The 27,461-nt window shown below is 47.5% G+C and overlaps 1 protein-coding gene and 1 long non-coding RNA gene across 9 annotated transcripts in view; one reads left to right on the top strand and one right to left on the bottom strand.

The window, feature by feature from the left end:
- Positions 1-1,006: 1,006 nt before the first annotated feature.
- On the top strand, positions 1,007-20,309 carry LOC142467502 (uncharacterized). The gene is made up of 3 exons (XR_012788409.1): positions 1,007-1,281; positions 3,232-3,320; positions 20,077-20,309. It is a non-coding gene; the product is annotated as an uncharacterized LOC142467502 (long non-coding RNA).
- The window catches only part of LOC142467500 (uncharacterized), a 31,985-nt gene continuing 19,308 nt past the window's right edge, over positions 14,785-27,461 (bottom strand). For 6 of the 8 annotated variants that reach the window (XM_075573269.1, XM_075573268.1, XM_075573270.1 and 3 more), the window contains 12 exons: positions 26,999-27,178; positions 26,096-26,232; positions 25,447-25,584; positions 24,906-25,011; positions 23,346-23,489; positions 22,683-22,862; positions 22,260-22,415; positions 19,290-19,403; positions 16,937-17,062; positions 16,056-16,152; positions 15,263-15,327; positions 14,786-14,941 (listed from right to left, as the gene is read on the bottom strand). In XM_075573269.1, the coding sequence (XP_075429384.1) occupies positions 14,879-14,941; positions 15,263-15,327; positions 16,056-16,152; positions 16,937-17,062; positions 19,290-19,403; positions 22,260-22,415; positions 22,683-22,862; positions 23,346-23,489; positions 24,906-25,011; positions 25,447-25,584; positions 26,096-26,232; positions 26,999-27,178 (1,506 nt within the window). In that variant the 3' untranslated portion in view covers positions 14,786-14,878. Of the gene's footprint in view, positions 14,942-15,262; positions 15,328-16,055; positions 16,153-16,936; positions 17,063-19,289; positions 19,404-22,259; positions 22,416-22,682; positions 22,863-23,345; positions 23,490-24,905; positions 25,012-25,446; positions 25,585-26,095; positions 26,233-26,998; positions 27,179-27,461 lie in introns of those variants that run through there. The other 2 variants (XM_075573273.1, XR_012788407.1) reach the window with 2 other exon arrangements.

The following is a 27,461-nucleotide window of genomic DNA, read 5'->3' as shown; positions in this document are numbered from 1 at the left end:
TAACTGTGTGTGCGTGTCACTGTTACTGTCACTGTGTGTGTCTCAATGTATGTGTGTGTGTCTCATTGTCTGTGTGTGTGTGTGTGTGTCACTGTCACTGTGTGTGTGTGTGTCACTGTGTGCGTGTGTCACAGTATGTGTGTGTGTGTGTCACTGTCACTGTGTGTGTGTCTCACTGTCTGTGTGTGTGTCACTGTCACTGTGTCACTGTCTGTGTGCCTGTGTGTGGCTGTATCCTCCCCTCAAAATTCTATCAACATGGCTGCGCGACGTCACATAAAGCACATTGCCATAACAACGAGACGCTCCGTGACGTCACGCGGCATCAAGTTGAAATGACAACGGGGCGTATTATGGCGTCGAGGCATCACGTGATGCCGCATTGTCATAGCAACATGTTACCGCCTGACGGCAGTTTCTCGTTGTCATGGCAACGGGGTGTGTCACGTGATGTAATTTGTTTTATAAATAAGTGCTGCCCACAATGTGTATGTACTCTGTTGGTGCACTTAGTTACGATACCCGCTGATCTCATCGCAAAGGATCCGCCGATCCCGCGATGAATCTGCCTCCACGTGGGATGGTGTCCCACCGGACGATCCCACCATGAAGACAGTCTCTGAGGAGGTCTGTTCCCAGACCAAAATTGCCAGGCCACGGTGCACACAGCTGTGTCCCTGACTATACTGGAATACACCTGACTGCTAAGGGGATCCGTTCCCTATCTAGGGCATGTCCCTGCAGCAGCTCCAACCTTTCAATGACTTGGGCCTAGCTGGGGGCCTAGGGGATTATGGGCCTAGTGCACTGGGTCCCTGACCCCTGCCACACACAACCTCCCCTGTCTCACTCCCAGCTTCAAATCCTAACTGACTCAGCACACAACAATGTATCTATTCCCTACTGCAGGTAATCCTAGAGCCCTATTGGCTGTAATGAGTCACCTGTGCTCAAGCCCCTGCGGCTGCTGGGAGATGTAGTCCCTTGGAGAGCTCCTTGTTATGGGGGCCGCGTGCGTGTTCTCTATTGCGCATGTGCAACGCTATTTTGGCCGCCGCTGCACTCAACTACTATCTATTGCGCCTGTGCAAACTTGGAAAGCCCCTGCGCTACAGGAAGTCTCTGTTGCCATTTCGCAAACACTGTAATGGCCGCTGCGTCGCTTCTGCACATGTGCAAACCATCGCGTGTGCGCGGACGCATTAAACATGGCGGAGTCCTGCCGGAGCTGCCAACGGGAGCCCCCGGGAACACGCTCACCCCTGCAGCAGCAGCACACACGTAAGGGGGAAAGGCTCCGGGAGTCAGGGGGACCGGAGGGATCCTGGTTTCATACCTATAAACGCCTACCCCCATATACATATATCCCCGTATACAGTATATCCGTCACCTACCCAATATGAAATTCCGTCTCCCCCTTGGCCCATGCTGACTGAGACATAAGTAGGAAAAAAGTGGGGAGCACTTACATTGAGAAGGAGGAGGAGGAGTACAGGTCTCCTAATCTGTTGCGAGCCAGGAACAAGTGACCGATCCTTGTTCCTGGCCACATGTTTTTCCCACTCAGGCCCCTCCCCTGACCTTCCCCTGCCCGCTCCTGCGGCCAACCCGGTTCGGGGAGGCCGCGCCCCCTGTCACCGACTGGGCCGCCCAATTGGGCTGGCCCGCTTTATAACAACAAAAATATTACAATTAAGAGAGAGTACAAAAAGGTGCACCAGGAATCAGCAAAGAGAATAAATGGTATTGAAAACAAATACAGGTATACTACTATTCCTTAATTCATCACAATTTTATTTGTGCTATTCACTTTTTTTTATAACTTTCACTTATATTTTTGTGTTTTATTAATAATTTCAAATATTTTAATACATACTAAATAAAGGTAAAATATGAAGTATCCAATCATTACATTTAATATAACGGAGAGTGCAGCATACAGAGACCTTTTTCTATTGTAATAAATCTATTTTTATTATTAGAAATGAATTGTCTGTAGTAGAATGAGATTTGAGAAACTTTTGCACAAGTACACGAAACTGATATAAATATTGGACATTCGCCGCTCGCAAAATCATCATCAGCGTTCCCAAATATTCATCTGCATTACAAAAAGTGAGACGAAAAGGTGCGAGAGAGACTTGCTGGAATACGGCAAGATAATAAAAAGAACATTCAATTAGAATTATGTATAAAAACGTTTCCAAGCATTTCTGTGTTATAAAATAGGTATATTTATCAGGCATATATTATAGCTTTAGCGGCCGAGTTGGGCGATTTTTCTTTCCGTGGATTTGGACGTGACTCGGATCGGCGGGTTCCTTTGGTCTGTGGATTTCCGTGGACTAATATCAAAAAGGCCAATTCGTGGTTTTGGAATTTCATTTTTCTTGAGCAATCCGAAAATTCGTGGCCAGATTGTTAAAAATCCAGATGCGGATTAATCTGCAGGGGGTTAGGGGGCGGGATATCTTTCTCTCTCCACGGATGAATCCGTGTCTGGATTTTAAACACTCCCGGCACGGATTGTGGAATCCACGGATCAGATTCTTCAAAATCTGTTCGGATTATATCCAATGGGGGATTTAGCTGGATCCACATGGATTTTTTAGTGTCCAATCAACAGGCGGATGTTGGTGATTGGGGAGCGGTTTGGAATGGTTTATCCATCTCTATTAAGCAGCACTGCTCTCACATTAGGCTGTGTCCATAGAGGGGGGAGCAGTGCTGAGCCGCGCTGACGCTGAGGCTCGCCTGCTGAAGCCTGTGCGATTTCATGGACTTGCAGGCAAGCCAGCGTGCGCGGAGACGGAGGCGGAGCAACAGGGTCAGCTGTGGTCGAAGCGTCGACGTGAACATCATGGCGCTGTTGTCAATGTCACGGCGCGAGGCGGGAAAACATATTGTGGGGGATATCAGTGTCCTAAGCTCCCAGTCTGCTTGTGGGGTGTGCTCCGGACCCTGCACCCAGTCAGTGTATAGGACTTTTGATATATATATGTATAATATACATACAGTAGTGTGTGTGTGTGTGTGTGTGTGTGTGTGTGTGTGTGTGTGTGTGTGTGTGTGTGTGTGTGTGTGTGTGTGTGTGTGTGTGTGTGTGTGTGTGTGTGTGTGTGTGTGTGTGTGTGTGTGTGTGTGTGTGTGTGTATATATACATACAATAAAATGCAATGGATTGTAACATTCTGTACTAACTCTTGTATTATTTTTATGTATATTTTACAGATTTCTGTCGACTGGAGCATCCTTCCGTTCCTTGTCTTTTTCGTTCAACATGGGAAAAAGCACCGTTGCATCAATCGTACACGAAACATGTAACTTAATATACAATGCATTGCAAACAGAGCATATGCCATTTCCAACTGTTGACTTGCTTGAAAATGTTGCAAAGGAATTAAAGTTCAAATGGAATTGTCCTAATTGTGTGGGCTCTATAGATGGCAAACATATTAGAATAAAACACCCCACAAAATCAGGCTCAGTGTTTAATAACTACAAACATTTTCACTCCATTGTTTTACAAGCTGTTGCTGACGCTAAATGTCGGTTTCTAGCAATCGATGTGGGAGCGTATGGCAAACAAAGTGATTGCAGGGTGTTTAGAGCATCATCACTCTATAAGTTAATAGAACAAAATAAATTGGTGCTTCCTGATGCGAAACCTTTGCTATCCAGTTCCAGAAAAAAATTACCTCATGTCCTACTAGCGGATAAGGCCTACCCATTGCTGAAATACCTCATGAAGCCGTATTGTAGGAAAGGATTAACAGACTGTCGAGGGCCAGACGGTGTGTAGAGTTCGCATTTGGTATAATGTCTGCGAAATGGCGAATACTATTGAAAGCGATAGAAACTTCTGTGCCAAATGCTAAACGTATTGTTAAATGTGTGGCTATACTACTGTACCACTAGTACTACTAATGCTAACAGTGGACACAGAGCATATTGTCCCTTACCTTGCTACATATAAAAAACTTCACCAGGGTTTGAGGGCAAACCTCCATGATTGTTACTGGCAACCCTGCATACTTACCAGGATTACTGCCAGTATGAAGGAGATATGTACACCAATTTTAAACATGGCTATATTCTCCCCCTGGTGGAACCCAACGCCCCGGCTGGGATCTACATCTGCGGAACCTTCCTTCAGGTAGCACTGCAACACATAACAACATCACAATCTTTATTGTATTGTATTGTATGTCTTTATTTATATAGCGCCATTAATGTACATAGCGCTTCACAGTAGTAATACATGTGGTAATCAAATAAATAACAGATAATATAAATAACAGATCATGGGAATAAGTGCTTTAGACATAAAAGTAACATTAAGGATGAGGAGTCCCTGCCCCGAGGAGCTTATAGTCTAATTGGTAGGTAGGTAGAACGTACAGAGACAGTAGGAGGGAGTTCTGGTAAGTGCATCTGCAGGGGGCCAAGCTTTATGTATCATGTGTTCAGAATATCCACAGTGCTATTCATATGCTTCTTTAAGCAAGTGTGTCTTAAGGTGGGTCTTAAAGGTGGATAGAGAGGGTGCTAGTCGGGTACAGAGGTGTGGGGCAGTCAGTGAAAAAGGTTTAAGGCGGGAGAGGGCTTTAGATACAAAGAGGGTAGAAAGAAGACATCCTTGTGAAGAACGCAAGAGTCTGGATGGTGCATAACGAGAAATTAGGGCTGAGATGTAAGAAGGGGCAGAAGAGTGTAAAGCTTTAAAAGTGAGGAGAAGAATGGAGTGTGAGATGCGGGATAGGGAAAGGCTAGAGGCCGATGTGGTACACGACCCGCAGCTTCTCGCAGCTTCTCACTACCTCGGCCAATACCATCGGGTTGGGGTTTGGGCTCACCCGTCTCCTGGTTCCCAGGCTTCCGCAGGGCCTGCCATCTCTTGCTCTTTGCTGCTTCAGCCTATCGAGTACAGCACAGTGGTCACGAGGGCACGGCCATCTTCCATCCGGTTCCGCAGTGTCCGCCGAACGTGACATCATCGATCTCGCAGGACTCACCGCCGCCACCTTGGGTTGGGCTCCCCACCGGAACCTCTTCCTCCACAACGACATCCACCACCAGAAGTGAAGGTTCTTCCCTCCGTTCCGCTTGGGCCTGGGCTAGGCCTTCCTTCGCTGTCGCCACCACCGGCGCCTGTGGAGGGGAAGGGTGTGTCTCACCGCTCCGTCGGCTCGGGATGGTGTCTTCTCCGCCTTCCTCGCTGCAAGTCACCACGGCCGTGGGACTCCTCCGCTCCGGTTGCCTCCGCACAGGTGATCTCGGCACCTCAAGACTCAGCTCCACTGCTTGGAAGATAAGGCTTGGTTCTTTTACAGCACTGCGGTAGTGGTCCGCTGGTAGGTGCATCACCACCGATGTAGGGCTTGCTTGTTCTTCGTCCGAAGATGCAGACTCCGACTCAGGTAGTGGCACTCCCGCAGGGGACCGACAGCGAGGTTCCAGGTTCTCACTGCGGTTGCAGGCCCCTGTTCCTTTAGGCTCAGTCGCGATCATCAAGAGCGATCCCCAACCTCCAGGATCAGCTTCCTCTATCTTCACTTGGGGTGAGGCTTCAGCCGTCAGCTTGGCTGTCTCTCCGTCTGCCTCCGCGTTATACCCCGGCACAAAGGGCAGCACGGCCCACAGATAGTAGATGCCACATTGGGGACACCTGGCCGTGGTACTGGCTTCTCCACCCGGCAATCGGCACTTCATGCACAGGCATCGTATGGTCTCGGCATCACCTGCCTTCATCACCAGGAAGCCTCCTGGCAAGGAGTAGGGGTGGGCTGAAATGTCCATGTCTTTCTCTGTAGTACTGGTTACAGGGGCCACTTTGCACAGTGGTCTTGTCTGTTCACCAGCTCCTCGCAACTGAAGGGCAGGGGTCGTTCCTTTAACTCCTCCCTCAGCTAGCTCCGCTCTCATTTGGCAAAGGTAAAGACCCCTCCCCCTGGTAGATATTAGGGGAGGGTCCCACAGATTCACTGGGTGACCCAGCACTGGTTCTGAGCCTGTCACAGTCCAGGAGGGCGCGGCCACAGCTTTCACGTCATACCCCCCAGCAGGGTGGGGTTCTCCTTTTGGCGCCAATCCCGGCCAACTTTCTGTAATAGCAGCATTTGCAGAATTCTCTTCACTCGGCCCACGCGAACCACCATCTTGGTTTGCACGGTCATTCACAATAGCAACTGAGGTAGATCTTTGTATAGGGATCACCGTCTGGCAATCAGGTTCTTCCTCCACACCGCACATGACAACAATGTCCTCAACACTGTCCTCCAGGGTAGCACTCCGGGATCCTAGGCAGGACAAAAATGGCACGGCCACCGCCTTGGCGCCACTCCATAACATGCTGGCAAAAGTCCCTTCTGCAGCTCTCTCCTCTGTGGCATACACACCACGTGCGCTCGCTCCATCAGGCGCTGGCCGCCATCTTGGACTGTCCGCACCGCACGGAACTTCTCTTGCGGTCGCCATCTTTATTCTGTAATTTCTATTATCACACATGGTGCTCCTCTCTGCAGGGCAGCTGTCATTTCGATGCAATAAAGAATGCCGTGGTGCACCACCTACAAGTATCTAATGTACGTCTGACTCATGTTGCACTACCTCAGGCTAGGCTAACTCTCTCAGTGTATGCTGTGTCCACCTTCCTCCAGTATGTGCTCTGCGGTAAGTGTCCTGACTAGAGTACTCTGACTTCTCCCATGCAGTACTAAGGCGTCAACCTACTGTTGGCTATCACTAATGCAGATCCTCTCCAGAATTCCTGACCCATGTTAACCAGGCTATCCCCCCAGGCATCCTACGACTAGCTGCCTCAAGGTGACTAGGACAGCTATAGCCCTGGCTCCAGATCCACTGTACTCCTCTCAGGATCCTAGGTCGCCCTAGACAAGTATATTACCATAGTCTGGCTACCCCTAGGCTCCGTCCCACATCCACGGCACTGACTGGCAGCATACACTCTCCCTGTTTCCTAGTATGCCTAGCAAAAGCCTGTCCTGTTGATACAGATCTCAGCAGCGCCTCCAATTGTAACAGTGTTTTCCCTGGGCCCTTCTGATCCTGACCCATGTGTAAGAAAATCCCCCACTTACATGGATGTGTATGTGTGGTGCACCTGCTGGCTTACAGGACTCCTGAGTCTCCCGCTTGGTTGGTATGGGGAATATCACCATGACAGGCATCTGAGGTAGTGTGCTTTGACTCCTACTCACATTCGATGCAGCGCCTCCACCCCATCAGGATCTCCCTGGCCGCAGGTGGATGTATCTGATGGGGAACTCCTTCTGGGTGCCTCCTCCTGCTGAATGATTCCACACTCACACAGAAGGGATCTTGTGAACCATAACATCTTTATTGGCATCTTTCTAGACAGACTGCCCCTCATAGTGGTCGTGCTTAGCCGCTTATCTTGTTGAGGTACCCCCCTTCAGAAGGTTCCTCCTTTCTCAATAAAGTTGGTTTACCTCTCCCATAAGGGAGATCACCATCTGTGCCAAGTCCCTGGACACAGTGTGAAGTCAGCTTGCACTTGACTCTGACAGCCTTGAACTGCTACAGACACTCCTTGTTAACACCACTAAAACGTAAACTGAACACTAATCATCATCCTCATCATCAACCTAACTTTTGGCAGTTCTGTGTCTTATATAGGCTCAGAAACAGACCCATCTCTGTGTCACTAACAGCGGACACAGAGCATGTTATCACTTCCCTTGCTACATATGACACTTCACCAGGGTTTGAGGGCAAACCTCCATGATTATTACTGGCAACCCTGCATACTTACCAGGATTACTGCCAGTATGAAGGAGATATGTACATCAATTTTACACATGGCTACACTACATAATGTGGTTATCGATTTGGAAGGCACAAATGATGCTGTAATGATTGATCGTACAGCTGTACTTCCTACTTCACTCCGCAGAAATAAAGAAATAAATAATTAACAGTGCATCTGGAAAAATTGCAAAATGCATTCGTGATTCATTCAGAGAATATTTCAATGCGAAGGGAGCTGTGCCATGGCAAAATGATATGTAAAACATTGTTCACCAAAGTATAAAACATGTAACGTTAATAAAGTTTATTTTTTTGTACATGGTTATTAATTGTAATAACACAATTATTGTTGTGTGCGCGAAGACGTGCATTGTTCACGTAAATTTTTTTACCTTTGGACCCATGTTGGGGACACAATTTGGTTATTGACGGTGTTCTTAGGACAAAAAATATCAATAAACACATTTGAAATGCAAAATGCATTCGGTCAGTGAGTCAGTGTGCGAGTGAGTGTCTTTCGCCCACTGAGTCAATCAGTGAGTCAGTGTGCCAGTGAGTGTCTTCCGCCCACTGTGAGTGACTCAGTGTGCGACTGAGTGTCTTTCGCCCACAGAGTCAGTCAGTGAGTCAGTGTGCGAGTGAGTGTCTTTTGCCCACTGAGTCAGTCAGTGAGTCAGTGTGCCAGTGAGTGTCTTTCACCCACTGAGTCAGTCAGTGTGCCAGTGAGTGTCTTTCGCCCACTGTGAGTGAGCCAGTGAGTCAGTGTGCTAGTGAATCAGTCAGTGAGTCTGGGTGCGTGTGAGAGAGTCATTAAATATGTGTGTTGGTCATAACCTTTTGTTTTTTTTAATGTTTTTTTTTAACATTAGTATAATAATATTCCATAAATGGTCAAGAAAAACACTCGAAAAAGTAAAATGAACAATATAAATATTTATTGAACATTGCAAAAATGCTATTTTTGTAACTTTAATTTTAACAGAACTTTTTATAATTGAACATGTAACATTGAACATTACTTAAGGCGTAGCACAACAAATATAGTTCTACTTATTCGATTCAAATTCGGCCACCGCATCAAATACAAGTTCTTGTATTTTTTGTCGCAGCCAAAGCTTTGACAATTTGTCCAATTGCATAACATAGGGGACAAAGCTCTTAAAAATTTCCAATTCTTCATTGGTCCTCTGCATCATTGCTTGCATCAGTCCAAATTTGTTTTCCTCTATTTGGACCATTTTTCTCTTCAAATCGGTGTTGGGCCGCTGTTTCTTGGCAGTAGGTTCCTGTGTTGATACAGAAGCAACAGGCTCTGTACACGGATCATTGTCCACGAAAGACAACTCCAGGAAGGGTTCTTCTTGGCTTCCGGGGTCTTCCAAGTTTGATACAGTTTGCGCCGGCAGCATTTGCTCTTTTAGAAAACTCATTAGCTCAAAATATGGCCAAGTCGATGTTCCTTCACCGCTGCTTGGTCCAGGGTCCCCTGAACGTGGTGGGTTCAACTTCTTCAGTTCCCGCCGGAACCCGTCACAAAGGTTTTTCCACTTCCCTTTTGCAATTGCTGCTACAAAAAAGAAATAAAAAAACATGCCATGAATTTTCATATATAATACATCTATTAAACATGCATTTGTTATACTATGAATACTATGGACAACAAGCACATGGGTACGCTGTAGGGAGGTGGGGGGGAAATACATAAGTACAGGCACATGGGTACGCTGTAGGGGGGGTGCAAATATACATGTATACGCTGTAGGAGGGGGGAATACATAAGTACAGGCACATGGGTACGCTGTAGGGGGGGTATGCAAATACACATGTATACGCTGTAGGGAGGGGAAATACATAAGTAAAGGCACATGGGTACGCTGTAGGGAGGTGGGGGGGGAATACATAAGTACAGGCACATGGGTACGCTGTAGGGGGGTATGCAAATACACATGTATACGCTGTAGGGAGGGGAAATACATAAGTACAGGCACATGGGTACGCTGTAGGGGGATGTAAATACACATGTATACAGTGTTGGGGGGGAATACATAAGTACAGGCACATAGGTATGCTGTAGGGGGGGTGCAAATACACATGTACAGTATATGCTGTAGGGGGGGTGGAAATACATAAGTACAGGCACATGGGTACTCTGTAGGGGGGGATGCTATTACACATGTGTAACCATGCTGTAAAATGGCTGCAGTCATCTCTCCTGCTGACAGTAAGGCCTGGTAAGTTATGGGCATGCCAGCAGTGATCATGGAGGTTTGCCCTCACCCCCTGGTGAGGTGCCCTATGTATGGATGGGAGTGGTCACATGCTCTGAATCCATGATTAGTGATGTCAGAGTTGTGTCAGCCCCCAGAGGATACATAAGGCACAGCACTGTTCAAAAGTTAATTGTTAGAGGAGTTCAGAAGCTGTTGGAAGGTTATGTAAGAGCTATGATACAAGGAGCAAGTCTGAGTGCAGGCTTGGGAGGAGACAGCTTATAAGACTGTGACCAGGGACCTGGCACAGGGACTATCTCCCTAAGGGGAGATAGGGAATCCACCAATTAAGGGAAGACATACCTTTCAAAGGGAAGTGCGGTGAACATGGGAGGCTAAGAATACCCACTGTGAGGGGCAGCTGGCCCACCGTACCAATTAAGATGCATCTGATCAAAGACACTCTCGTGTGCAAGTGTGAAGTCATTGTACAGAGAGAAGCACCACAGAGGAGTTCCTCACCAGGACCATCCACAAGCTCACGCTGGGATCCTGATGAGGTGGAGGCGCTGCACTGGATATAGGTAGGACTCAAGTACACTACCTCAGCTGCCTGTCTGGGTTGGCAAATCCCCACACACCATCATGCGGGAGTCTCAGGAGTCCTGTTGCCAACAGGTGCACCACCAGACATCACACTGTAATGGGGACTGGTTAGACCACAGGGGCCAATATGAGATTGGGTGGGTCAGGCCAAGTCAGAAAACCCATTACACATGTTTACGCAGTAGGGGGGGGAATGTGTTGATGCAGGCCAATAAAAACCAATAATCACACAAATTTAAATACTTACGTGATGTGTTCACTAGCTGCGCGATCTCTTTCCAGAGCTTATCATGGACATTTCACGTGACGTCCTCAGCGTGGTCTGGAAACAGTTTTGTTGTCGGATAAAATTGCTGCCGCATCAGCATGCCTGCGGACACTCGCGGGAGCCCCCTCTAAATACATCCTCATTGAGGATGCAGGGCTTCAGTGCGGAGCGTCCGCACGGCTCAGCGCGGCTTCCCCTGCTATGGATGCGGCCTTAGGGCTTCACGGAATAGTTTAGTGGTAAAAACTCTGCCTTTGCAGCAGGTGAAACTGGTTCAAAACCAGGAGTTATCTCTTTCTGTAACATCGCCAGTCACTTAGAAGGAGAGAGAGAGAGAGGAGGAAAGAATTGGGGACATCATAAGGTATTAAAGGGAAGTGATGGGGGGGAGAGAGAAAGGGATAGTGGGGTGAGAGAAGGGGGTAGTTGGTGAGAGGAGAGGAGGGAGGAGGTTGGTTTCATAGAGTTTGTGGTGCAGCGACTCCATCTTTAGTAAGCCCCAGGAATGCCGGGTGGAATCCTTACCAGAGAGTTCCCACACAGGTATGAGAGATTCCAGTCTCACACAGCGTTCTCTTTCTTTAAAAGCAGCAGTCTTTATTCACAGCAGCAGCAGACAGGTACAGGATGCACAGTCCACTCTGACTGTTCTCCCTCAGGATGGTCTTTCCCTGCCACCACTCTGGATCAAGGGCATCCAGAGTGGGGCTAACTCTTCCCTCACCCCCTAAGCAGGGTGAGAGGTACTGGTCATCCTCCCTACACTATGGTTGGATCAGCTCTACTCATGAGCTGATCACTCTCCTCCTCCAACTGTAACTCACTATACACTGTCTCTCCTTCTCCCTAACTAACAGCAGACTAAATAGGAAGTGCACTGCTCTTTTATGATATCAGCAGGCACCTCTCTTGCTTTGACACAGGGTCAGGTGACCTACCTCCACCACTCAGGGCAAATGCTTGATGTGGGGGAAACCCATGATAACTCCTGGCAACATGCCCTTACCAGGGATTATACCAGGAGGATAGAAATATAGCCCCATTTCTTAACAGGGTTACACAAATAATATGCAGATGAGGCATTTTCATATCATCCCTTATTCATTAAACTCTGTTGAGGTAAAATCGAGGAAATAACATTATGTTATGTCTCCTCTCTTCACGCTGACGAAAGCCCTATTTCAGGGACCGATTTACAAAGTGGTACGTTATATACGTTAACACAACTAAAATGTAAAGTTAACGCATTGGTAACGGCACATGAATCTGAGGATTCGCTGTTCTGCTGCTCCTGACCTTTTAACCCTCTATCGCCCATTGGACTACCATGGCACTCGAGGACAACCTGGCGGTGGTACTAAAGTGCGGCGTGCAGGTTCTACGCAGTGCCCTTCGGTCTCTAGGCATGGGGCGCCCTTTTGCCCCTCCTATCTTGACGCGTGGCACACGGTCTCCCCGGTGGTCTGCGGTCTCCGCCACTCAGTCCCGCCCCCATCCTGGCATCACCACTATGCATCGCTGTTATGCCCCTCGCTCAGCCTCTACCTTCGTGGATCCCACCCCATGTCTTTGCCCCCGTCCTGATGGCGCGGTTGCGCTCTTCGCTCCGCCTCTTTCTTTGCCTCTTTCTCCGCGGGTCCCGCCTCTGGTCTCCGCCCTCGTGTTGGCGTGGGTGTTCTGGTGCGCGATGACGGCGCGCGATCGGGTCGCCTACGTGTTGCGTGGGTTGCGAGCAGTGCACACACACATTCAGACGCGGTAGCTATTGGCTGTATAATAGGACACACCTGCATGATATGGGAGCCTATCCTGTACCACACTCCTGCTTCCTGGTTGCCTCCCATTGGTGGGAGGTACAATATGTTCTCAGAGCTCCCAGTCATTGCTGAGCATAGCCTCTGTTTGTGTGATGCTGCACTCATCACCTAGTTCTTGTCTGCCTTAACCCTGCTGTCTGACCCTGCCTGCTTATTACTCTGTGATACTCTCCTGCACTGACCTTGGCTTTGGATGACTACTCTACCCTCTCCTGCACTGACCCTGGCTTTGGAACCACGATGACGCTGCTCTCTACTGCACTGACCCTGGCTTGGCTCCACGACTACTCTACGCTCTGCAACCCTGACCCTGGCTACGTACCCCAACGATCCGCTGCTCTATACTCCAAGATCCGGCAAGTACCTCATTTACGCTGTCTTCTGTTACCCTGATCCGGCCTGCATGACTATCCTACACTCAAGACGTGCCCTCGCGGTTGTGGTTGGCGTTCTATACAATTCCCTACCTCAGCCCCGCGGTCGCGCCTCGTTTGTGGTTAGCTGCGCGTTACGGAATCCTATGCTGATGAGCTAAATTATGACAGTTATTTTTGCATATAATTAGCTTGGTGGAGACCATACATTATCTCCGGTAACATAACGGTAACATAATGTCCATTCCCGGTTTAAGCCGACCCGTTAGTAATTTTCAGGTTATTCTCAAAGCTGTGACCATCTTTCTTCATGCGTTTGGTACAGAAACTAAATCTCTTCCTCTGCCCGTGTCCTCTGCTGCATCCCTTCACTCCCAGTCTTCTCCTGTCCACTCTCACACGTAATGCGATAATGACACATTTATTCAGGATAGCGACAGTATCTTCTCTTCCACCTGATGAAGGTTCCGAGGCAATCTGAAATGTTACGATTCTCCGATATTCCTCCAATAAATAAGCACTAAATGGCCCAGGGCGGATTTCCCACAAGACTGACGAGAATATAGCTTAGATCGGCAATATTTGAGGGAGGCAGTGTGCGTGCGTGTGCCTGTGCATTGCCATGACAATGCAGCGTCACATTCCGCCAGGACCACAGCAAGGGAGTGAAGTTCTGGTGGATTTGCTAATATAAAGAGTGACAAGGGTAAAGAGTGTAAAGGGTGTCCTCATTTGCATCTCATTACCGGTTGTGGCTGCTACAGGGAAAGCCCATAGCTAGGGACCCTTCTCCAGAAGCTGCTCATAGTCAATGTATAGCACCGGTGAGATGCCACGCGGTGATTGCGGCCTGTGGTCTGGGACCAGACAACCTTCATTATAAGAGACTCTTTATGGTGATACCATCCAGCGGGAGTTCACCACACGTGGAGGTGGACACCATCGCTGACGACGATAACATTGGATCAGACGGATCCCCTTTGTAAATATTCAGTACCTGGGTGCTGGATCCCCGGGCAGGTACCTCAACAAGTGCACCAACATTACACCGGATAACGCTATCTCCTACACTTTTGGGTGGGCCCTGACATTGGGGGAAAAGTACATCAGTTTATTGGTGACACACACCCTATATACTGTGGGGACACTCACTGGTGGTACTAGGTTGGGCATATTATACTGTGTGGTACAGGGTACTGTTTCTTGTGTGTTCAGTGAAGGTTGTTATTATATACCCGAGTGTGTGTATTACTGGTATTGTTCCTGTGAGGTGGTCTACTCCACCACGTTGGGATCCCTCACAGATGGAGGTGCTGCACCGAGACGAACGAGATATCACCCCAGGCTCCCAGTGGCGGAGGTTCAGGTCTCCTGGTAGCCAACAGGTAATAGAAGTACTGGTTATTCCTTCCCAGACACGGGGGAAAGGGGCTACAGAGATAATGGGGAAAGACAGGGTTGCAGACCAATCTGAGACATGCAAATATACCCACAAAGGGAATTTTTATTTGCTGTACACTTTAACCACTTTTTTTTGCCATTTGCACTTACTCCACTACACCACCTCCTCAATAAGACCCAATCACACCATCCCCTTTTCTTCTCTCATTGGTACAAACACACACTCGTCACGTTCTCCCCCTCCTCTCCCCCTTTATGTAGATGGTAAAATGAATATACGACTGATGCATTTAGATTATTTACATATTTATTGCCATTTTTTGTCCCTTTCCATCCCACTCCTTGTCCTTCAATGTCTCCCATCAGCCGACACTGGATCAGTCCCCGGCATGGCAACGGCAAGTAGACTCTTTACCAGCTTTTCTGCCTCACAGCGCATTCGTGGGCTGGAGCTATACATGCCGATGAATACAGCTGCAAAGAGAGGGTGAAACCATGAGTTAATCTGCCATATGCAAAGCTGCGCAAATCTAAGGGCTCAAAAGAGTCACATTTGGGATATTGAAAACGCCATGCAAACATTACATTCTAATAATACATACAGTATGTATGGGAAATTATAAATAAGTGGGAAGGGATAGATAATGATATTAAAGGTTTCTAATGGTTAATAATAAGGTCTTGGGGATTGTAAGAAAAAAAGCCAAAGACAAGGCAGCATTGTGAACATATCTGTACATTCATAGAATTGCAGAAGTCACAGGATTAGGCCTGCAATGTCCGCCTTTCACTTACCTCCCACATATCTTCCAAGTCTATCAGACTGTAATCATCCTCATAGCACACATGCATTATGTTATCTGTAGAGAGAGTTTCACAGACATGCTATGGTCCATGCTGATAGACCAGAGAGTTCCCATGTCTGCCAAATAACACTTTCACCCTTCCCTCAGCACCAGAGCTGCTTTCTTTATAGCAGGGGTTCTCAACTTCAGCCCTCAAGACCCCCCAACAGGTCAGGTGTTATGGATATTCCAGCTTCAGCACACGTGGCTCAATCAGTCCTTGCTGCACCACAGGTGGCTCAATCAGTGGCCCAGTCTTTGACTGTGATATCCATAAAAGCTGACTTGTTGAGGGGTTTTGAGGACTGAAGTTGAGATCCCCTGCTATACAGAGACATCCTATCCTTAAAGCTTTTCTTTTCACTCTACAATCCCCTCTTGCAGTGTGATCCATTCATGCTCTCTTACAGCTGCTAGTACCCAGTACCTTTCTCTGTAGGTTCCCCGGTATCTCTATCTCTCTCTCTTATACTGTAACACATTTTTTTATCTGCTCTAATACCCACTATCAAACTCAGAGCTCAATTTTCAGCATCCCAAACTCATTATTAGACCATTTGAGCTGCATCATTGTAAAACTCATTACAATAGCTGTTCTAGTATTGCTCTCACTCATGCCCCAATAACTCCCTTACACCACCAATCAATACCTCCACCCTCCTCCTGTGGTCTAATAGCTTTCTGTCCTCCCCTCCTTGCTCACCCACAGTTCCCCCCTCTCATACTGTATAATGGTTTCTCACCGATCAGGTTGACAGCTTGGGTTTGGAAGGGTTCTTTACCCAGATGGGAGGTCGCCTCTCGCAGAAGCTGGGAGATCAAGTGCGGGCGTTCTGTTATCTGAAAACACATCCAAAAAACACCTTCATTTATTCTGGATATCCACATGGACATAGATGATAATGTGCTGGCTGCTAATATATCCAATGCCATGCGAGTGGCAATTAATAAATCCTAATCTGACTCTAGTTTATATTGTACCACACTATCATATCATTTTATGGCAGCTGTTTCCCTTAAGAACAATAATATGTAAGTGCCCAACTTCCCCAACCGTCTGCTCTTCTTCTCTTACATAATATATCTGTCCTTGCTCAGTAGAACCTGTGACTACAACCATGTCTGCTCCATCCAGTCAGAGAGAATGATGTGCTTTTGTCCCATCAAGCTAAACCCCTTGTATATTCCAGGCCCATCTCTCCAGAGAAGAGCCCCTTGTGACTGTGGCCCTACTCTCTCACTCAGCCTACTGCCTCCAATCAGATTTCTTGCATGTTCTTCAGCTTCCATTCACACTCTGCCGTCCCATGAGTAGATCCTGTGTATGACCCTGACTGTTATTTACAGCAACACTCTGCCTTTCCAGCGCAGGTTTCTTGTCAGATTCTAACTACCCTCTTATGAGCAGCATCTCTTGTACGATCCTGAGCCATCGCATGCATCCACCAATGAGGCATAATCCTTGTATATTCCTATCCCTCCTCACACATTCTGCGTCCTGTGGCAGATCCTTTTACATTCCCCTGTCTCCCTCTGCTCAGTGATACCTCAATAAAGAGCTCTTCCACTTAACCCCATGTTGACCACCTCCCCATGCAACCACATGTCCCTGATGCTTATTTACCAGGGATCCAGTGATATCTATCAGGTATCCTTGATTCATTCTCACAAGGTTTGTCACTGAAACCTCCGATAGTATGTCAGATAGTACGGCAGAAAAAGGAAAAAGGCAGCGCAGTACTGTTGGTACCTGAAAATCCCAACCAAAAACAGTCATACTATAGTTAGATAATGAGCACAATACCAATGTGTGTGTACAAAAATAATAAGACTTAATGTCAACGTGGAACCGAAGGATTAATCTGGTGGGGTCCCATTCAGAAGCATGGACCCCCTCCCCCTAGCTGTGTGCTGTGAGTGCTGTGTGCTATGAGAGTGTGCTGTGAGTGCTGTGTGCTGTGAGTGTGCTGTGAGAGTGTGCTGTGAGTGCTGTGTGCTGTGAGAGTGTGCTGTGAGTGCTGTGTGCTGTGTGTGCTGTGTGCGCTGTGTGCTGTGTGTTGTGAGAGTGTGCTGTGAGAGTGTGCAGTGAGAGTGTGTGCTGTGAGCAGTGTGCTGGGAGTGTGTGCAGTGTGCAGTGTGTGCAGTGAGTGTGTGTGCAGTGAGTGTGTGTGCAGTGAGTGTGTGTGCAGTGAGAGTGTGTGCAGTGAGAGTGTGTGCAGTGAGAGTGTGTGCAGTGAGAGTGTGTGCAGTGAGAGTGTGTGCAGTGAGAGTGCATGCAGTGAGAGTGCGTGCAGTGAGAGTGTGTGTAGTGAGAGTGTGTGCAGAGTGCAGTGAGAGTGTGTGCAGTGTGCAGTGAGTGCTGGGAGTATGTGCAGTGTGGTGTGTGCAGTGTGCAGTGAGAGTGTGTGAAGTGTGCAGAGTGTGCAGTGAGTGTGTGTGCAGTGAGTGTGTGCAGTGAGAGTGCGTGCAGTGAGAGTGCGTGCAGTGAGAGTGCGTGCAGTGAGAGTGCGTGCAGTGAGAGTGTGTGCAGTGTGCAGTGTGCAGTGAGAGTGTGTGCAGTGTGCAGTGTGCAGTGAGAGTGTCTGTAGTGTGCAGTGAGAGTGTGTGCAGTGAGAGTGTGTGCAGTGAGAGTGTGTGCTGGGAGTGTGTGCAGTGTGCTGTGAGCAGTGTGCAGTAAGAGTGTGTGCAGTGTGCAGTGAGTGTGTGCAGTGAGAGTGTGTGCAGTGTGCTGTGAGCAGTGTGCTGTGAGCAGTGAGCAGTGTGCAGTGAGCAGTGAGAGTGTGTGCAGTTAGAGTGAAAACAGTGAAAACCGCGTTATGACCGATTTCGCGTTATAACGGGTCACGCTATAACGGGGTTCATCTGTATATATATATATATATAATCCCATAAATCATAGATATTTAGCGCAGACATACAATATATATATGTATATATATATTTATATAGTTAAGTCTTAGACAGGTCTGCAATCCTGCCTTTCACCATTATCACCCAGCACACAGTGCTTCCACAGCAGCAAGGGATTCTGGGAAAGGACATGCAAATGAGCACACAGTGCCACCTTTTGCTTCAAAACCATATGACATGGTCCCCTGTAAGGTAATGCTTGCTCCATATCACAGCTTTTGAGCACAGCCTGGGTTAAGGTGCATAGCCAGTAAACTCACCTCCAGACAGCCGTTTCAAACTCAATGGGTCTCATCAGTGTGAGGTTGGTTATACTGGTTATACATATATATATATATATATATATATATATATATATATATATGTAGAGGTATCGGTACCGTGTTAGCCGAGCTTAATAATCAAAAACAAATACTCAATACCGTTCTGTGGCTAATGAAATGCTTTTATTTGTGCGAGCTTTCGAGAGACACTGATCTCATCTTCGGCGATGTTACAAATTAAAGTAAAACCTCTTGCTTTATCCATTGTAACATCGCTCGAAGAAGAGATCAGTGTGCCTCGAAAGCGCGCACAAATAAAAGCCTTTCGTTAGCCACAGACGGTATTGAATATTTGTTTTTGAGATATATATATATCTCAAAGTGACCTTCCTCAGGGCTGTGCTCTCCGCAGACCGAAACGTTGGCTGAGGTGCCTGTATTTTTCTTCAATACAAACTACCATTTGAAAATCATTCCTGGTGTGCTGTCTCCTATTTGCTGGACTCCAATATGGTAATACCACTATATATAGATAGATAGATAGATAGATAGATAGATAGATAGATAGATAGATAGATAGATAGATAGATAGATAGATATTTAGCACAGACATACATTATAGTGGATCTCATTATAACAGTTAGTTTTCACTTTTGAGTGCACAATTTATTACTACCTGATACACACACACACACACACACACACACACACACACACACACACACACACACACACACACACACACAGTGTATCCGTTATCCTCCCATATCTGTAGATCTTCCCTTATTTCAGCGGCTCACTTACCCTGGCCGGATAGGTTTCCTGCTGACAGAGGTCATTTCCCTCACTCTCCATCACCATCCTGGTTTTGTCACACCCCACAAAGGGAAGGCAGCTGTGCAGCGTTGATGCAGCTGTCTGAAAAATACAACCAAACACTAGTCATGTTCCTGTCACATCCGCTCATCACCTCAAAGACACAGAATCTAAACATTAACATGTGCAGAACATTACTATGCCTGAACTGTGCCCTGCCTACCAGTGGTGTAACGACTCCCTTCGGAACGCCCCCCCACCCCTGAGCTAGGGCCCCCAGGATGTGCCCAGTCATCTCAGGCGGTAGCTATCGCACTGCTGCCTACCTTGCTGCCCTTCAAACAATAGTCCTGTTCTCTCTATTGATCATTTGAGTTGGTTAGAAAATATTTGGGCAATGATCTTATTTTGAGACCCCATTCTCTTTGAAAGAAAAACTTTACACTAGGTACAGTATAAGCAGAAAAGTATTAGGAATACACAAGTTTCATTACAGTATATGGCAGCATGTAATATCACCAGTTACTGTATTAAACATGGGTCTACATCTTTAGAATTGAGGGGGTGGGATGTATGTCATTCTTTGGTCTGTGGAACCCCCATAATAGAGACTGAGTATGACCTGGTGTGTTACATTCCTGCACAGAAAGGGTTCATGTTCAGTATGAGGCCAGACCATATGGGACAACAGAAAGGTTAGCACGATAGAATGGAAGTAAATCTCCAGCGAAACAAAATGTATCTCTTAACTGCCCTTCCCTGATGCCAATTACAGGATTTAGGTACTAGCTGGAGACACTGACTACAAAGAAAAGAAGTTATGCCAAAGGAACGATGAAGACTGCAAGCTCTCAGGAGAAGACCACTCATTACCTTCTGTATTTGATTTAGCGGATGTTTGTCCGTATTTGGTACATCATTCTGGCTATAAAATATGCATATCTCTGTACCCCATTGTACTGCGTGCAGAATATGTTGGCTTTTTACAAATGTAACGGGTATTCCCCCCCACCCAATCGCAGATATAGTGTGAGTGCGGAGAACCTACTGTTACCAGGTGTGGTGCTTTACCTGTTAGGCTCCCAGGAGAGCTGAGCTTCCGCCACGGGGAACCTGCGGTATGTATATATGAGTAACCCTGTACTCGGTGCAGCGCCTCCACCTGCGATGGCTCCCACCAGAGGGGGAGTGGTTCCTCGCAGGACAATATATATATCACTCAGCAAACAGTGGTAAAACAGATCTGGTTTTACTGCATAGCATGTACTTATCATAAATCAACAGATCAACAGGTGTTCCTCTCTAGAGGAGACACTAACTAATGCGTCTCACAGGATGCTCCCACCTACACCGGGTGATCCCACCCCGTGTCCAAGAACCCCACGCAATATGTTCCGCACCCTTTGAGGGAGAGATATGGGTGACTGCGCAGTCACTAGTCCCGTAAACACATAGAATTGTTGGTGCACTTGTTGATAAGAGTTACCTGCAGTGCTCGGGCCTGCAAAGGAGCTTCGCAAAGGATCCGATGACGGGTGAACACAGGAACTACCATCCGGGGCGATCCCACCCGGATGGCCTCGGCAGCAACGACGATGATCGGCGCCCAACCCTCTGGACGGACGCACAGCATCTGCGGAGTCCCTAACTAACACTAATAGTGAAGGTGATGTTCGCTGCTACTATAGGCCATCCCGACAGCACAGCAACCTTAAGTGACTTCAGGGGAAACTCATAGGGGCCTACAGGGTAGCCTGTCCTATGCAGGTGGGTCACTGACCCCCCAGCAACCACACTACCTCTCCCGTACCACCCGGGTCCCCTCTGACTAACTTCTACCTAATACTCAACACCTGCAGCAACGCACTGCAACCTGCTTGGTGCCTGCAGTGAACATGCTGCACACACACACGATGCCCTCTTGTCAGCACTCACAGCACTGACAGCCGTGACACTGACAAGACACACACACACACGAACCTAAGGGCAGGGTCCCTAACCTGGGGCCGTCCCTTATTAATTACCCCCTAACCTAGTGGGGAGTTGGGGCCTGTCTGGGACCTGGGGAACCTTACCTGGTGCAGGAGCCACTTGCTCCCTACACCCTTCCTTCCCCTTCTAGCTCCCAGCTCCAACTGAACTAGCGTGGGCTCAGCGCACGAAATGTATCTAAAAACCTCTCTGCAGGGAGATCCTAAGCCCTATTGGCTCCCTGGCATCACGTGGGGTGCTCAGAGGCTCATGGGACTCGTAGTCCCTGCGTTGAGCCTTCCCTGGTAGGCTAGGGTTTCGCGGGCTCTCCTCGTGCTCTCCTTGCGCATGCGCAACTCGTCCTGGCTCCTGTGAGCCTTCTGCACATGCGCGATCACTGCACATGCGCGAGTACTTGCAATGGCGGCCCCCGCTAGCCGGGTGCGCCGCCGGGGCTCCAGGGATGCCGAGCGCTCCCTGCACTGGCCCCCACCATTGCAAGCAGCAGGCGGGCCCGTCGCTGACTCCGGCGGGACCCGCGACCGCTCGGCTGACTAGAGAGGGGGTCTCTTGGAGCCAGAGGACACCGGGGCTACACAAATAAACGATTATAATTATAATAACGTAGGGTTAATGCTTTTTACAAGAATATACAGTATACTGAGGCTTAGAGAGGGATTCTTTGTAAAGGCCAGAGTGCTTTTCACACGGACGCATAGCTGAACTATTAACCCTAGCTTTGTGCGGTGAGGAAATAAAACACAATCTCCTTTGGGAAACGTCTTCATATCATATCCCTTCTTTCACTGTGCATCTCAATAGCTGGGGAACCCAATCTCTAAGTGAGGGGATGAAACATTGGTGATGGTTGAACACATGTAGACAGATTTGATGTGCCATACATCCCTTCAGCCTTTGTCACCCCTTGGTGGAAGGCTAAACACTTGCTGAAACATATGTCTCTTCTGTGTATGTCTCTGTCCTCACCTCTACAATGGTTATGTCCTTGTCTTGAAGCTGGTACAGTAAATATAAAAGACTTTTCTCCACAATATTGGAAAATGCTCCTCTTTTGTTTACTTTTGTAGACCGAGCCAACTCCCCCAGCAACTGCACGGCCTGGCATCGCATAGTGGGGTCTTCCTTTGGGCAGAAAGCAGAGAAGTGTCACTCAGCTGAGACCTCACATGTCTGTCAATTGCTGTGTGCCCTTCACTAGTGAAGAGCAAACAATCCCCTACCCCAAATAGCTAAGGATCAGTGGCCACCTCATACTGACTCATCTGCACAAATCCCAGTTCTCCTATGGACACTGACAGTTTTCTGTCTCTGTTGGAGAATCGTTACTAATGTAGTATTGCAGGGATCATGTTAAGGAAAGGGTGTTGATTTGGGATTGGGATTACTTACATAATCTATATAGGTTTGGCATTGAACCAGAGCATCATGGTATAGGGTCCCCATGCCTTTCTTTTTCAGCAGTAGGGCCATTTTCCCGGCTGTTTTCATCGCTTCCAGGACAATGTCCGGGTCCATGTTATGCAGCCCGGCTTTGATGATGGCCTGCATTTCCTTCTTATACTTTTTGACCTTCACAGAGAAGAGGCACATTGATACCTGAGCTTTCAGAGCTGGGAGGGACAGCGATACAGTGCTCTGAAGCACTAACAAAGATGGATCAGCAGCAAACCGAAGAACGTATAGCAATATAAATTCCAGGATACTATTAATAACTGGTGTCTCTAAGTCACTATGTAATGGGAGTGAAAGGAAACAATAGGTGGACCATAAAACCCATCTTTTCCTGTCACTGTGTCACTGTGATGGGAGATAAAGATGCAATGGACAATATATCCCTTTGTGCTTGTGTCACCTTGTAGTGAGAAGAAAAGATAGATGGACTGTAGATTCCTTTACCCTCTGTCTTACCAAAGAGGGTGATTATATGGACCATTGGTTCTTCTGTCATTGTGCCTGTCACCCTGCAGTCAGAGGGAACGACTCATGAGCCATAGGTACCTTCTAAATGAGTCTGTTACTATGCTGAGATGGGTGGTAGAGCAGATGTCTCACCTTATCAGGTATGTGGCTGCACACATTCCAAAGGGCTCTTATCCTGAGTATTTCTACGTCTTTTCCTGTTGGTTTCGCTCGTAGCATCATTTGGATAATTAGCTTTTGCTGGGACTTTTCCAGGAGCTCTGGATAACACAGGAGCTAAACAAAGAGCATGTTTTATATGTACAGAGAATTCAGTGGAAATCAGTAATGTTAATATGGGATATTGACACAGAAGAGTGCATGTTGAATCAGCTCGTTATTAATACATTATACAGTCGGTTCTCAAACATTTTTGAGCCGAGGCACCTCTGAAGAATTTTTTAAACTTTGGGGCACCCCTGCTCTTCAGACTTCACTTATCCAGTCCTCACTTACACACTTATGCACACACCCCATGCGCATACAGTAGCCATCACACTCTCCTCCCCACACAAAACAATTTCTACTTCCCTCTTTCTTCCCACCTTCCAACACACCTGAAACATTGGTCTAGGACATTTGGCCGCAAAAGTTTTACCACGACCAAATCACAGCCGTCACTTAGCTGTTACTAATGTCGCCACAGAGCTGGGCTGAGAGGCAGATCTCAGCCTCTGTGCCAGCCTGAGAGAGGCGGATCGCAGCCTCTCTGCCAGCCTGAGAGAGACGGATCGCAACCTCTGCGCCGGGCTGAGAGAGGAGAGGTTGATCGTAGCCTCTGTGCCGGGCTGGGAGAGGTGGATTGCAGCCTCTGTGCCGGGCTGAGAGGAGAGGCAGATGGCAGCCTCTGTGCCCGGGCTGAGAGATAAGAGGTGGATCGCAGCCTCTGTGCCATGCTGAGAGAGGAGAGGCGGATCGCATGCCTCTGAGCAGGGCTGAGAGAGGTGGATTGCAGCCTCTGTGCCTGGGCTAAGAGAAGAGAGGCGGATCGCAGCCTCTGTGCCGGGCTGAGAGAGGTGGATAGCAGCCTCTGTGCGGGCTGAGAGAGGAGAGCTGGATCGCAGCCTCTGTGCCTGGGCTAAGAGATGAGAGGCGGATCGCAGCCTCTGCGCCGGGCTGAGAGAGGTGGATTGCAGTCTCTGTGCGGGCTGAGAGAGGAGAGGCGGATCGCAGCCTCTGTGTTTCAGCTAAGAGATGAGAGGCGGATCTCAGCCTGTGTGTGGGGTCGAGAGGGAAGAGGCGGATTGCAGCCTCTGTGCTGTGCTGAGAGAGGAGAGGCGGATCGCAGCCTCTGTGCCGTGATGAGTGAGGAGAGGCGGATTGCAGTCTCTGTTCCCGGGATGAGAGAGAGAGGCGGATCACAGCCTCTATGCCAGGCTGAGAGGGGAGAGTTGGATCACAGCCTCTGTGCCTGGCTGAGAGAGAAGAGGCAGATCGCAGCCTCTACATCTCCAGGCAGTGCGAGATGTGCAAATAACAGAGTTATTCCCCTGGGGCCGTGGTACCCATGGCAGAGGATCGCGGCACACCAGATTTCCCTTGCACTCTGGGTGAGAATCCCTTCACTATTTACAGTATCAATATTGAATACATTCCAATGGGTGCGTACTAATATGTCATATACAGTAACAGAGATGCTTTTTTTAAACTCACCTCTGTATAAAATGCCAGGACAGTGGATGACGGTGGGTGATATGGGGGAGGCAGGAGACCCATGATGAATCGGCTCATATGGTACGGCTTCGTCTTGGCAATAACTCTAAAATAAAAAGTTTTAATGGGTAAAGTGTGGAGAATACTGCAGAGAAATGATATCATTATTGTGCTGGAATAAAGATTCAGACACTTCCTTCTTATACACTTAATATGCGGCAAAACTTTCTTCTCCATGTTTTGGTCCATTGAAATTAGTGGAGGAAAGATCTTCTCTAGCAAGAAGAAAACTGCTACTGAACATATTGAATATTGAATATTGAACTGTAGTCATTGGTAACTTGGTAACCTTCCATATGACTCAAACATCTACCTCTTCCTTCTTCACTGTGACTTCAGTTCCATGACTGATATCTCTTTCCTATCTCTTGCGATAGGAAACTGTGAGAGCCACCTCTAAAACTTGCTTATGCTTGGATAAGTAGCAATACTGACACTTTAGTCTCCCTCCCATGATGTTAGCAGGAGGACAAAGTCTTACCTTGCCACCCGTATCACAGCATCATGATGGGTTTCTGCCTTTTGGAGATCGCCCCACATATTGCTGTTCTCCAAAATAAGGGCATCCTGCTCTGCCAGTCCCTGCATGAGCAATTTTTTTAATGCACTGGCTGATGTTCTGCCCAGGGAGAAACACATGAGCAATAATGAGAAACCAATTCTGTTGCATATAGGACATACTGTAGCATGTTTACTAAGTGGTGCTCTGCCATAAGGCACCTTACAGCGCTGGAAGACAACGTAGGGTCCTTTTAAGTGAATGGTGTCTTCTAACATCCAAAGGTATCTGATGGAATAGCACCGCTTAGTAAATATGAACCTCTGTCTTTGGCATTGTAAGATATGAAGTCTTCTTCAATCAAATGGACCACAAATCGCAGAACATCTACAGTATCTTTAGGAGTGAATTGTCCCAAATATTTTGAATGTATTTATATGCATGTGCTGACTAGAAAGGGTGTATACTTTGTTCTTTCTTGATACCCAAGTACAGTACATTCTGGATTAAAGTTTTTCCCCACAAAGTTCTCATGCAGTGAGGAATGGGTATAACACTGACTGATTACTGGAATCTATATTCAAAGCAATTTGCTGCCAGGCCCTAACATGTTATTCTTATTAGCTCTTACCTTATTGCCGATGCTTCATCTTTCTGGATGTTTCTGGCAATCTGATGGAGCAACATACAGGCTATTTTAGGGAAGATGTCGCTGGTAATTTGATCTTTGGTCATCGCTTCCAGAATGATCCCTCTGGATGATTTTACCTGTGGGGGATGACACAAAGATCTTCAAGGGTGCAATTGCATGGCGGTGACTGTATGATACAACTCATGTATACAAAAGGCAGAGCATTGTCCATATAGCTCTCCGCACACACCAAAGAGAGAAGTGATGCCCTGTGGAGATCCAAACACAGGGATGTGTTGGATAAGGTCTGTGCATGGTGTCAGATTCAAACCCCTAACCTTCCAGCATCTTAATCCCTTCGCTGCCAAAAAGGATTGTAGAGCCCATCTTGCCGTTTAAGGGGTTTGTTTACTTCCAATTGCATAACTGGTGTAAACCCTGGTTAAAAACTACATATTTATCCAGGAAATGATCCCTTTGCTTTCATTAGGCCCTGTCCTTGTCTTGAAGCTGGTACAGTAAATATAAAAGGCTTTTCTCCATGATATTGGAAAATGCTCCTCTTTTGTTTAGTTTTGTAGACCGTGCCAACTCCTTCAGCAACTGCACGGCCTGGCATCGCATAGTGGGGTCTTCCTTTGGGCAGAAAGCAGAGAAGTGTCACTCAGCTGAGACCTCACATGTCTGTCACTTGCTGTGTGCCCTTCAGTAGCAAAGAGCTAACAATTCCCTACCCCAAATAGCTAAGGATCAGTGGCCACCTCATACTGACTCATCTGCACAAATCCCAGTTCTCCTATGGACACTGACAGTTTTCTGTCTCTGTTGGAGAATCGTTACTAATGTAGCATTGCAGGGATCATGTTAAGGAAAGGGTGTTGATTTGGGATTGGGATTACTTACATAATTTTTAAAGGCTTCGATCTGAACCAGGGCATCATGGTATAGGGTCCCCATGTCTTTCTTTTCCAGCAGAATGGCCATTTGCCCGGCTGTTTTCATCGCTTCCAGGACAATGTCCGTGTCCATGTTATGCAGCCCGGCTTTGATGATGGCCTGCATTTCCTTCTTATACTTTTTTACCTTCGCAGAGAAGAGGCACATTGATAACTGAGCTTTCAGAGCTGGGAGGGACAGCGATACAGTGCTCTGAAGCACTAACAAAGATGGATCAGCAGCAAACTGATGCAACGTGTAGCAGTATAAATTCCTGGATATTATTTATAACGGTTGTCTTTATGTCACTATGTAAAGGGAGTGAAAGGAAACAATAGGTGGACCATGCAATAGACAATATATCCCTTTGTGCTTGGGTCACCTTGTGTTCAGAAGAATAGATAGATGGACTGTAGATCCTTTACCCTCT

Source organism: Ascaphus truei, chromosome 16 (genome assembly GCF_040206685.1).
Source record: "Ascaphus truei isolate aAscTru1 chromosome 16, aAscTru1.hap1, whole genome shotgun sequence".
In the NCBI taxonomy this organism is placed as follows: Eukaryota; Metazoa; Chordata; class Amphibia; order Anura; family Ascaphidae; genus Ascaphus; species Ascaphus truei.
The sequence above is the reverse complement of the archived record's forward strand: the minus strand, read 5'-3'. Positions and strand labels throughout refer to the sequence as shown.